The sequence below is a fragment of the Bradysia coprophila genome (genome assembly GCF_014529535.1).
Source record: "Bradysia coprophila strain Holo2 chromosome IV unlocalized genomic scaffold, BU_Bcop_v1 contig_84, whole genome shotgun sequence".
NCBI lineage: Eukaryota > Metazoa > Arthropoda > Insecta > Diptera > Sciaridae > Bradysia > Bradysia coprophila.
Genome location: NW_023503376.1, coordinates 6696268 through 6710196, shown reverse-complemented (window position 1 = coordinate 6710196; position 13929 = coordinate 6696268). Strand labels below are relative to the sequence as shown.

Genomic DNA, 13929 nt, shown 5'->3' with positions numbered 1-13929 from the left:
CCTGTGACTCATGCTACCCGATTTAGAGTAGGAAAATTCATATAGAAGACATAAAATAGATTTTCCAATAAAAAGCTGTGCTTCATTATTGATGAAGCCTAAACGTTTAATACCATAACCGTATAACCGTTTTTCAACGTAACATAGCTACCATTCAGGTTAATTAATAGGTTTTTTAAAGTACTTGAAAATCGCTCAAATTTAATCAAAATAAAATACGTTCCGTACACGCAAAGTAAACAATGAGCAAAGCCTTAAATCACGCATGTTTAATCATAAAGTACTTGGATTCATATTACACATTTTTCACGACCTTTTGCTTAAACATTAAAGTTGCTGGTTATCAAATTTCCATTTAAATCTTTTTTGATATTTCGCATACCCAACATCGAATGTATGAACAAGAAAATGAAAATCATCCTTTGCCATTCTTTTTATCCGAACAATGTTGTATGCCTAACAAATTTATATAAATGTACGTACTACTACTACACATAACACCAGAGATATTCGCAGACACAACACTCCTAGAGGGATTCTTTTGAAAAGCCGCCTACCAAAATCGGACCCATTTCGCCTGGGATTGATATATACATGGTTTGAAAGGTCTTTGCCAGTAGACCTCAAAACAGGCCTCACACGGTCTCTAGCCACACCTGGTTGCTGGTTGAACATCTCCGAAGTTGGTAAAATGGTGATTTTTATCCGAATTTTTTGGCCGTCATAAACGATCGTCCCGGGCGAGAGTGGGCTCGTTGGAAAGCTGAGTTCAAGTAGTTTCGGGTCATGCCTAGCTTAATTTAATTCATTGATATATGTTTGCAGAAATCTGCAAGAAAAATTTTCAAAATCTGTGTGAACTTTAGACAGGTCTGGGCTGGTACTGATGACGCTTAATGGGAACCTAACATGCTAGTCGTAACATACATTGTCTAAGCTTTCCATTGATACCCCATTTGCAGTGCTGGTGATTGCTGGCGAGTTTTACGAGTAGCGGTTGTGCTAACATAAAATTCTGTTATGTCGGCAATCACCAGCACTGCAAATGGGGTATCAATGAAAAGCTTAGACAATGTATGTTACGACTAGCATGTTAGGTTCCCATTAAGCGTCATCAGTACCAGCCCAGACCTGTCTAAAGTTCACACAGATTTTGAAAATTTTTCTTGGAGATTTCTGCAAACATATATCAATGAATTAAATTAAACTAGGCATGACCCGAAACTACTTGAACTCAGCTTTCCAACGAGCCCACTCTCGCCCGGGACGATCGTTTATAACGGCTAAAAAATTCGGATAAAAATCACTATTTTTCCAATTTCGGAGATCTTCCACCAGCAACCAGGTGTGGCTAGAGACCGTGTGAGGCCTGTTTTGAGGTCTACTGGCAAAGACCTTTCAAACCATGTATATATCAATCCCAGGCGAAATGGGTCCGATTTTGGTAGGCGGCTTTTCAAAAGAATCCCTCCTACGGGTTGGTAGAAGTATTTCCCATGGTTTAGCTTTTACTTGCTCTCTTTCAACACACACACATACCCCACCCCCCACTCATAAATAATATACATGACGGTACAAAAAAATAAATAAATATTTGTACAACAAATTTTTTTTGCGTTCCCTGGCAAATTTTTCTGAAATAATTTTCCAACAATAACGATCACAATAAGTGTGTGTGTATAAGCGGCCAAATAAAATCGAATGAAAAGTGTATATAGCACCGTGCGCTATATAATGTGGAGAATGTGGCACGTTGTTTGGTGTATGTGTTTTTTTTTTTAAGTATCGCCACCATATTATCGAATTTAATATCCTTTTTGTATTTGATGCTATTGTGTAATGCAGGATTGAAATTTATGAATATTGAAAATTTTTAAACGAATAAATAGGATTTTGTATTAAATAAAAATGATGGAAATGTTTCGATGGGTTGGTTGGTGTATTTTCTGTTCGTCAAATATTTGAAATTGGATTAAAAATGGGTTTCGATTTTGTATCAATATTTAACTGTATGCCGAGCCAATTTTATAGCGGCAATTTTCACATGATTTCTTTCGAGGAGCTCTTTCTCGTCGCGATATAATCAGGAAATCGGTTTCGTCCGTGTAAAGTATAAATTATTTTTCGATTTAAATTTATAAGTGGAGACTGGTCGCAATTCAACTCTTGATTTTTTGGTCATCGGACTATTTTTGGGAAAAGATTTCTTTTCTATTTTCCTAGATTTTCCTTACGGTCGAGGCAGTGAAATTTGCTTCAGCTGTTTTTCAGCTGATCCACAAATACAGACAACTCTTTATACTTGCTTATACGATTCAGCTACACGCCCTTGGTAGTGGTAAAACAGTATAAGGACAAAGACATATGACCAGTTGATTGTTTGCGTGGATCAGCTGACAAACAACTGAAGCAAATTCATGCTGAAATTTCACTGGTTCCAACTGTGATTTCCCAAAAAAAATATTTTTTGGAAAATTGTGGGAAAATGGAGAAAATTCGCGAAAATTCTGGAAAATATGTGAAAATGTTCTCTCAGTACTACCTGTCGATGAAGCTAAATTAAATAAAACATGAAATGAAATGAATTACAAACACTATACTTCTTCAAGCGAGTTAAAGCTTATGTAAAAGTGATACTGATTGAACGATATACCTCCATTGGTATTACTTCAGAATTGGTGGTGTTTTATCGACACATAGAATACACAAAAAGACACCCACCCAGCTGAACCTTTTATTTGCCGTGACACTACAATTAAAATTGCGCATTGCATGATCCCCTTTTAAATACCCAAATATCGTTGTGATTGATATTTTCAGGTTACGTGTACAGAAATTTAAATCTCCCTAAGCTCAGACTGATTTTCTATAAACGTTGGACTTGTTAATGTAACACCTCTTCACCGCACCCCATATACTGAAGAGCATTAACCCAATGTAACCCAACATTCACTGTCAAAATCTAACGTACCATTTCAGTTCGACCATACTATCATCCAGCCAATAGACGGAAACAGCCTTTAAAGCCACAAATTTGGATTTGTTGTCGACCGAATTGATAACGGTTAGTTCAGAAACCCTCTCCAAACGCACTCAACCTGAATTTAATTCAATATGCGGTTAGAGCATTTTTATGGGGTGTTATTGGGATACTATTAAAAGATTATTTCAATCAAACTACCTAAATCATTTCGTGACATTATTTCAATCTTATCTGCTCAACGGCGTTATCTCTTTTATGGTTTGTTGGGTCTTCTGTATCTATATATTCGTTTTGGCAAAAGAAAAAAAGTGGCTTTAGTGCACGTATGCGAGAAGAACATTAATTACACGGTGATGAGAGTGGGTGAGTGCCGTTTATCGAATGGTTATCCTATGTTTTCTTATAATTTATTTGACTTGACTTTCGGTCACATATTCCGTTTCGGATAAATTGTTTAATTTTTCGGAAAGAGGAGATTACTAATACTGAAAATATGACTTTGTGAGGCAGACACAATCATACCTTTCTCGTTGTTTGAGAGAAACAATGAGTCAAGGTAAAACAAACAAATTTAATAATTACACCAACAATGACAGCACCATTTCTGTTCAACAATAATTATAAACCAAACATGTTTGGCAGACAAGCCACAATAAAATTATCAAGATCTACTAACGCATCAACTGTTGATTGCAGTGGGAAATTGATTCACATAAAACCCGATGATTAAAGTAATTGACCGGCAATAGATGCCTACAATTATACGGTAGCAATAGATCAAAAGCTAAAATATTTTTGTCATTTGTCCAATCGAAATTTTGAAGGATCAAAGGACTTCTGTGATATCATTTGAATATGTGGACATCCACTAAAAGCCGTGATGATTGACCAATATTATTTCACGTAATTAGCTCAATTAATCAGTCAAAAGAATAATACAAAAACTCAAAGAGATGTGAATAACTTGCGATGACGACAATATGACATGTGAACTGGGAGAGTTGCATCTAGATACGATTTAGTAACTCCTAATATTAATCATTTGTTATCGGCAACAATGTCAAATGGAAGTAATTTTATTCGATTAGTTTAGTATTACAATGAAGTGTCTGTTAAAACGAATGAAGTAAAAGATTTCGTAGAAAATGTAAACTAATACTTTGAACAAAAGAAGTAAGAGATTCAGTAATTATCGCAATTAATAACAATACGTTTTGATGACTGTTTAATATTTAATCTTGTTGGTAGATTGTAATTCATAATTTTATGTGAGTTAAAGTATAACTGGTGACCACAAGAAATATTACGTTCGTTGTAAGTAGTGCCATGCCATAGGGAATATGAACAGTGTCAAAATGAGGAGGAACCTGATATAGTCAAAGATGGTAAAAATAATCGATGGGCAAGGTATTTCTTACATAGGAAAAATTATGTTAAAAATAATAAAGTACAAGATTTAACATCAAACGATTAAATATGCTTTAAAAGACCGAAGAAAGGGTTTTAGAAGATTGAACTGGTTTTGTGTGAGTTCTTTAACTCTTACCGTTTTCGAGGTCTTTAACTTAAAATTAAACTTAAGGTTATACGCATAAATAATGTAAACTTGCTTCTACCGATTAGAATTACAGTTCCAACTTAAAAAATATATAAAATACAAAACAAACTTACCAGAAACGTCTATCGGATAAATAATTTTTTAAGGCATTGTGGGGGTCGATTTCAGCAGCAGATGATTGATCACTCTGTGCTCGGCCGTTATGTGTTTATTTTTTGTGCCGCCGTCGTGCACGATCATTACGGTCATGTGGTGTACACAGTTAACTTTTTTTTTTCTCGGATTTTAATTCAATATGGTTCCACATGACAAAATTCAATTCAATCATTCCGTGTGTCTCAACGGACCAGTTTCAAATCAAATTTTCGCACAATTAATTCAGATGAAACGGCGTGTATTTGGTTATGATGGGCAACAGCAAACCGATTTATTATTCATCCAAAAGCCAACATCTCTCTCACCGAGTATTGTGCCGCACGAAAACCCTGCACACAGACAAACAAGCACTGCATTTTTCTCAGTTTTTCAATAGAAGTTTTTTCATAAGATTTGCATCTTATTTTTAAAAAAAATGTATTTGTTGGAAGGTATTTCTCTTTGTACTGGGAGGTTTTATGTTGTTGTGCTGTTTTACATATATTTCCATGATTTGGTAAATGCATTTTTATCCAATATTACTAAAACTGTTGTTTGTGATATAATTTTGTTCTCTCCTTGCATTTTTAGTATATGAGGTAGTTGGATTGAGTTTTTTTTCATTATTTTTTTTACATTTTGGTTAGTTGTGTGTTTTCTCTGAATTTATTTTCCTCTATGTGGTTTTCATGCTGGATGTCGTTGTATAGCTTATCAAAATGCGATTTAATTTGCAGTTTTTACTGGTTGTATAATGTAAATCAACAATGTTATCTTTAGCCACAAAATTGCGAAGTGGTTAGGCATTTCTAAGGAAGTGACACACCGCTAAAATGTATGGTGGATACAATCTGTATTCTAAAGGTGTATACAAAGCTAGATGACTCGACAATTATTTTTTTGTTTATTTTTATTATTTCTAAGCCACACTCTCTACGGTATAAGGGTCGTTCACCTCTATGGAAACTAAGTATCCGACCGAAAATAAATAATGATTCGCTCCTTTTAGTGCCAGTAAATAAAACTTTAGAGCTCATACGAAAAACGATTCGAAATGTTCGTTTTTCCTTCTGGTCTAAGACCGTAAGATGACTATGTTCGTTCACCTTTTCTACCTTTTCGAATGGTTAAACATAAAATTGAAAATAATACGATGTTGTGATGTGGGAGCAGTTAATGGAAGTAGTCAAAACAATATAATTCGGAAAACCTTTCGAATCGTTAGTATGATTCATCAAATAAATTATGAGACCGTTTCTGGGGGTAATATTTTATGAGATTTAATCCGACTAGGCTCTTAGCCTACACACCATCGGGATAGTAATTGGTAATTGAGTTGTAACATACCTATAGAACAACTCGAAATGGGAGTTTTAACATAACAGATCGTAATATTAGTCGTTGTGGGAGTTCTGGTGATTTTCTATTTGATTTTGTTCCACAATTCTACGGTTTGCATGTAACATTTTCAACACTGAAAACTTATCTGTGAATATTCTTCGTGGAACTGGAACCAAGTGTAAAGTGAACAAATTGGGAAACTTAGGCACATGGGTGCCACTGTTTTAAAAATGCTGATTCTTAAAAGATTTAAAAAAAAAACAAATCTTATTAGGCCATGGCGACAGAGAAACTAGTCATACAATTTTTCATGTTCATCTCTAGTGAATCATAAGCAAAATAAAGTCAAAGCCTTCATATTCGCTTCATCGCCAAATATGCTATAACATGAGGGATTGTGGTTTTGCTACCACACAATCAGGTTTTGCCATGAAAGACAAGTACTGTCTTCTTACTTCCTTTGTTCTAATACAACACTCGTACTTGACTGTCATATTAAAATTGCGAAACGTTTGAGATGTACAGTCAACGACATCTCAAATGTCTCACTGTCATTTTTTTCAGAGAATGTCATTGTGAATTTGCAATGACACAATAAAATTCTCAGAAAAATTTGACAGTGAGACATTTGAGATGTCGTTCACTGTAACGTTTTCCCAAAAATATAATTCCCGATTGAAGCACAATGTAATTAAACTTGTGCGTTAAAATTTCAATCATCAAACGATCGATAAACTACCGAATAGCTCTTGATTCCGTAATTTATTAAATCATTCAATGCCTTCAAAATGTTATATTTATGTAATCAAATCACATGATGCGTAAGTCTGTTTATTATTCTGATTGAATTCTTATATTCACGCGTTATATTGCGATTTTTTCGCTTCTGAAATAATAATATAGAGGCAGTGTGTGATAGCGGGTAATTATTTTCATTGATTTGTTGTTTTGGTTTAATCTTTTTTGCGTTTATTTAAAATGGTGAGAATGAAACCTTTCTCTGCATGGGAATAACTTTTTTGTTGTTGTTGTTGTTATATAGTTTAACATTAGAGATTAAGAGTCGGAAAATGATACTTTTTATTCACTAACTGAAGTAATTTTTTTTTCGAATACAAATCTCGTTCAGCAATTTAATTTATTTTAATTTCAATAGACATTTAAGGTATGGTGTTTATTTAGATGTGGTACTTGCTGCGAATCAGATCGAATACTTGCAATTAATTTTCGAAAAATAGTTTCTTTCTCAAGATATATTTGTTTATATCAAATTGAAAATAGATCGTTGTATAAGTTGATTTATTTTCTCAAAAAAAAATCATTTGATTAATTGAAATGTCGGAATTTTGGTTTTGAAAATGGAATTTACAAGTCATTGGTTTGGTTGATTTGTTGAGTGTTTCCATAGGTCTACATTAAAGAGGAATGTTTCGCAATTTTGTATCTTTCAAAAGCAATAATAATAAAATATTATCCCATCTGTTGACGATAACATTGGCAAAAATAAATGAAACGCTTATGCTTTTATATATAAAAATATACGATGAACTTATGAAGTAGTAGATTCTGTGGCTGCCTGTTTAAAACACTTAGATCCAAAGAAGTAATAGATTCGATATCATACAGATGAAGTAAAAGCTTCACCGTTTTGCTTGCAGGCCTTATTTCTATTGGTTTTATATAGTCGGGGTACTCAACCAGGGTCTACTTTCGCAGTTAAATTGTTTGAAATTTTCAATTCGAACGAATAATTCAACAAATATTGACACGTTGCCGGTTATTGTGACTTGCCAACTTTAGGCACACCGGAAAGTGCTAAGGGAGTCGAGGAATACCTCCAAATAAATTTCAAAAAAATCAAAAATTTGACTTTTGATTTTTAGAAATTTATTTGGAGGTATTCCTCGACCCCCTTAGCACTTTCCGGTGTGCCTAAAGTGCCTGCTCGAGCATTATCCCCTACGTGTTAAGTCCTCAAAAATACGTCCTTCTATAAACCCTTGAAATGTTAAAAAAAATATTAGTCATTTCAACTGCAGTTAATATCAAATATGAAAAGTAAAAGCAACTTTTTTCAGCATTTAAATAAATGAACAAGATTGGAATGACTCTGGTTCGGACATTTTTTAAATGCTAAAAAAATACGAACTGAGTCAAACCCCTACAGTAAAATAACCTAACTTTACTTGTAAACTAATTGCAACAATTTGCATTTAATGACTGCGATAGTAAATTTAACATTTCCCCCATCTGTTTACTTTACACAGGCAGATGAACATTCTAAATTTTTGAGAACTACAATAAACTTTTGCAATTAATGCAGTTTATCCGAGTGGAAAATAATAAAAAAAAAACGATGCGAGCTTGAAGTTGTGTAGAATTTAACCTAACCACTTTTTATCAATTTAAAGTGAAATTTTCCCGTTTTAAATTAAACTTTATTTAAAAAGGAAAAAAATAAAAATCTCTTCTCGAAAAGCGGTGTAAATCAAATGTTGACTTTTATTTCTATAATTTCATTGTTTGAGCAAACATTTGATAGATTCTTTTGATATAGAAATTTCTTAATTGAGAAGTTTTAATTTGATATGCATGCAATGATAGAGATAACTGTTGTTTGTCTGTGTGCTTCAGGTATATATATATAGATGGCGTTTCGTATCGTTTGCGATGTATTTTATATATTTCTTTTAAAAACATATTAATCTAAAAAAATTTCTCTCTCGTAAAACTAAGAACTAAATTTACTTGAATGAAGGATTTAATGTTGGTTTTTATAGTCAAACAGAAATAATAATTTGAAAATTCATTTAGCTCAAAAGCGAGGGTTACCAACCTATCAATGACCTAAATCCTCTTTGTGTCAAAGTAAATCAGAATTTATAATCATTCAAAATATGATTTAATGATAAGTCAGCAACCCTCCATTCAATTCCATTAAAAGCTTTAAAAAAATGATAGAAACGAACTTAATTCCCTCAATCAAACTACAGATGAAATGTGTATTATTATAGAAAAAACAAACGATTTTTCGCTCAAAAATTTTCATTTTTATTTCGATTGAAATTAACGTAAATGTTTGGAGTACAGTGAGATTCAACAGTACGGTTACAATTTTTCGTTTCAGCTTCACGTGCTCGCTTGTTCTGTTTCATACATCAGTGTTATAGGCACATGTCCTCATTTAATCGTACGTGTAAAGAGAAAAGTACGTTTACATAGTACACAACCACCGGATATATGAAAACAAAGAATGGATCAGCTGATAAAAGCAAAACATAAAAGTGTAACCTTCTTGCTGAATCTCACTGTAAATAAAAAAGTTTTCAAATTTTCATTAAATCAGAACGATGTTGTCCATTTAATCCCTTTTGAAAATAGTGAAGAAAAAATCGCTTTAAATAATGATATACATTTTGATGAACATTCATTTATATATTAATCTATGTCCGTTTTTTTTGGCTAATAATGTGTTCGTCGTATATATATAATTTTGTTGTATATCTTTTATTTCTATGAGAGTAATACAGTGTTGATTGTTGTTGTTGTTATTGTTGTAACATCGATTCAATATAATCGACATAAGATTAAAGAAAAGAACAAAAAAAAATGGGAAAATAAATTTCTTCTTACCAATTAGTGTATAGTCCCAGCTGTTGTCACTGTCATTTTTATAGACATTTAATTTCTCTGGCTGAAAATGGAAAGAAAAAAATATGAAATATTAAAAACAAGAGATATTAAAAATGGACAAAGATATTTGCTTTTCCTGTACACAATTCAAGTCTTATGCTGTCAATAAACCCATTGTAGTGGTGTAAGAAAGTGGAGCAAATAAAATTTGCAATTTCATCGTGTCAGATTAATAACTGTAGGATTAGAAACTCTTTAGAATTTCTGCATCTTGAGCAGTCGCTTTGCTCAAGGACTTCTAATTTATCTTAACTATCAAAGAAGAAAAACATATCAAAAAAACGTAACAGCCAAGATTATTGTGCTTAACTTTTAGGGTAGTAGCTCATGAGGTAGAAAATCTTGACATAGAAACTATTGACATAGTATTTGAAGTATTAATTCCAATCCTAAAATATCTTGGGGTAAGAAGCCTCACCCTTCAAGAAATTGTAAGTGAAATAAACATTAAAGTAGATTGTATGGGAGAAATGATGGAAAATGAATGATTGTGTTACCTTGGGACCTTGGGTTTTACTCAACAAATCAAAACAAACTTTGACAGCATGAAATAATTTCAAATGTAAAATACTGCGTCGAGTAACATCTGTTATCTCTTTTGTTTAAATAATAAATCTTGTACTTCATTTGATTTAACATTAATTTTACTATAAAGAAAACCACATTAACCGTATGTCACCGCTTATTTTTGTCTTTGCTGACAATAACAAATGATTGTTGCGTTAGTCAAAAATCCCAACAACAACATTCATTTTAGAAATTGTATTTCAAAGACTGCGTCACACTTTTCTCGAAGAGATTTTTGTTGGGATATCAGTCGTTTTAGAAGTGTAGTCAACACTGCTTTTTATAACAGTTTACTGTTTTAATTCAAAAATTTTACGAAAATCGAAAATTTGACGAAATTTGAAAATTTGACGAAATTCCAAAATCTGACGAAATTCAGAAAATTTGACGAAAATCGAAAATTTGACGAAAGTAATTCTCTATCTGCCACCATTCAAGAAATATCTCCAAAACCTAAATTGACCCACCCATTTCCAACTTTCGACATTTTTCACATATGCCCCTCTGTTCTACTCGTAAAACTCTGAGACTTTGCCGAAGAAAGTAACTCTCTATCTGTCACCATTCAAGAAATACCTCTAAAAACATAATTGACCCACCCAGTTCCAACTTTCGACATTTTTCACATATGCCCCTCTGTTCTACTCGTAAAACTCTGAGACTTTGCCGACGAAAGTAATTCTCTATCTCTCATAACCCAAAAAAATATTAGTCCTTTCATCCTACGCTCGAGTAGCTCAAAATTTGGTCACTCTAATCACTCTAGCTCAAACGATTTTTTTAATTATTTTTTTGTTCGAATCGTGTTACGAATACCTTTCATTTGATGGGTCGCACGCCTCTGTAGGTTTCAATTCAGCTAAGCTACAGCCGAAAACGCGTTCCCGACCCTCGAAAACCACACTCTGAAACCACTTCGAGGCCAATAAAACAAAATTCTGGTTTTTCCTGGGGTAATGGCGTATCACATTTTCATTTTTATGCCCACCCTGAGGTTCCTGCAAAATTTCATGGAGATTGGCTGACTAGTTTCCGAGATCGATAGAAACATACAGAGTACGTTGAAAGATTTTGATTGTTTGGAAAACGTTAATTTGGTGCATTTTCTATCAAAATGACCAACTTCAAAACGATGTATCTCCGGCAATTTTAAAGTTACATAGTCGAGTGATAGCTCGTTTTGCTCGTATTTGAAACGCGAATAAGATACAATAGGATTTGTGGTGATACAGGCCAAAGGAAAGAAACTTAAATTCTCGCCTAATATAGTTGCCGCGTCTCAAAAAAATTTCTTTCTTCTTTTTTTGGAAGTTAGACTGCGTCAAGTTCAAAAATATAAAGTTCACACACTTTCCACAAAGTTGTCATCGCTATCTAATCAATAGGTCTCCTTACTTCCACATCTTTGATTTTGTTCATCCCAAAATCCGCAAAATCTTCAACAGAGTGCAACAACTAATTTCGCCACTAATGTTAACAAGACTTTGGTAATCAGACCACTTTCAATTTATATAAAATGGCTCTAAAAAACCCTTATGGCTCTAATTTACCCAACTAAAACAGAAACAAAAAACATTTTAATTTCAAGAGACGCAAAACTCTCCCACATACTTAATCTACCATAAAATCCCCAATCCAAGTACTTCATCAATTTCGACCATAAAAACTAATTTCAATTTCACAATAACGGAAATCGGGATGTATAAAATACAACAGACATATCCAACCGCATATATTGCCGCTATATATATTTACAAACATGCCGTCGTATATTGGTGTTGTGATATCCCATCCCTTATAGTGTTAGAAAATCGCACACATATCGGGAGCGACGTTACATATGGGAAGTAAATTTTCATTTGGCTGAAATTGACCTTTTCCGTGTGTGTGATGGAAAACTATCTGATCGTGCATACACATAGAGACATTGGATATGGAAGCGGAATATGTTTCAATGGGCTATTATAGAGATGCAGGCACATGTATCGATTCGATGTGCCCGACATTATGTTATTTCGATTCGACTATGTGTATCTTGGATGTCTTTTTTTTCTTCTTCTTTTCGCTCTCGCCGTGTATTATATTTTGTAACCATTGTCACATAAAACGTTAGACTAGAAACGCCTCCCATATTTTCTAGTGTTTGCCATGTGGTTTATTCGTTTATTGACATGAAAATGAACAGTTTAATATTATCCCACACACATATGAATACATGGGAACTGAATTATTATTAAAATGGAAATGGAACATCGATATGTGATACGAAACATCAAAATGGAGATGATATTCATATATTGTGACTCACATGCCACTGGAGTTTATGCAGGACAGAGAAAAGAATAATTTAACCATCAAACATCATCTATTCATAAATTGTAGTTTTACAGAATGTGACGGTGGTGAATATGGTTATACTACACACCAGTCGTTTTATTTTAACGAAGCGCCAATGTTCATCGCTGGTTGACCATGATATTAATGTAACAAAACAAAATATCAGATAGCGCAATAAATTATTGAATGAGAATGTGGAAAAATATGAAAATACATTTTCATTGTGCAGTTAAAAAAAATACAACAGAAGCACAACAAACATGACATAATAAATGGTCATAAAGTGGCGGAGAGTTCTTACTTCAATGAATAGGATTTTTAGTTGCGTTTCATCGTTTGGTCATTATTTTTGATTATCCGAAAAGGGAAGTGGATATTTTAATGCGAATTCTAATAGCTCCATTTTCTTGCAAATGGTCTGTTGTATCTTTGATGGCATTGATACAATGCTTTGGAATACGAATTGTATTATAGTAGAAGTCGTATTATCAATGTTGTGCAGATGTCATGATCCGAAAAATAAATACCGAACGAGTTCAATAAAAATTGAAAAGAATCTTTTGCAAACATTCGAAACACGACAAGAAATCTTAAAACTCTGTCCGGCTCGACAACAATAACATCTCATGAGAATATTTGAAATTAATTTCGGAATTTCTTTTATATTCAGGCGGACCAAAAACGTCACATTCTCTTACCAGATAGAGAGCCAAAACAAAAACAATTTCTCCCACTTTTATGTCCCACTTGTGTCAACTTTGGTTCGGAACGTATAACTCTTTGGTCAGCCTGAATCGATAATATGAATAATTTACGATAATATGGGCAGGAAAAACCGATGTTTTCCAAGCACCTAAACTAAGCCTTAAATGGACCTGTTATGCACGTCCATATTTTAAAGATATTTTACAATCGTTAACTGCAAATTGAATGATCGATCTATTAGAACATAGGTGTCGCTAGTAGCTGTTATTTTAGAATCACGATCGTGATGATGTACATTGTACAGTGAACGACATCTCAAATGTCTCACTGTCGAATTTTTCTGAGAATTTTATTGTGTCATTGCAAATTCACAATGACATTCTCTGAAAAAAATGACAGTGAGACATTTGAGATGTCGTTCACTGTATGAGAAATTTGTTCAGAATCTTGGTTTTTCTCAGACACCTATATTACGGTCGATAGAGCTCATTAGTGTTAACTAATAGCAGAGACTAATCATTTACGATTCAAATTCAAATTTATTGATTCAAACCAGAGCAAAAAGGATTAACCTTATACGATTAGGAAAAACTATTAACTATGCCTGAGC

General features: G+C 33.3%; 1 protein-coding gene across 2 annotated transcripts in view; it reads right to left on the bottom strand.

Moving 5' to 3' along the window:
• Window positions 1-13929, bottom strand: part of LOC119072845 (heterogeneous nuclear ribonucleoprotein L) — a 217161-nt gene that overhangs the window by 50732 nt on the left and 152500 nt on the right. For both annotated transcript variants that reach the window (XM_037178157.1, XM_037178158.1), the window contains exon 5: window positions 9651-9711. In XM_037178157.1, coding sequence (XP_037034052.1) covers window positions 9651-9711 — 61 coding nt within the window. The remainder of the gene's footprint in view (window positions 1-9650; window positions 9712-13929) is intronic.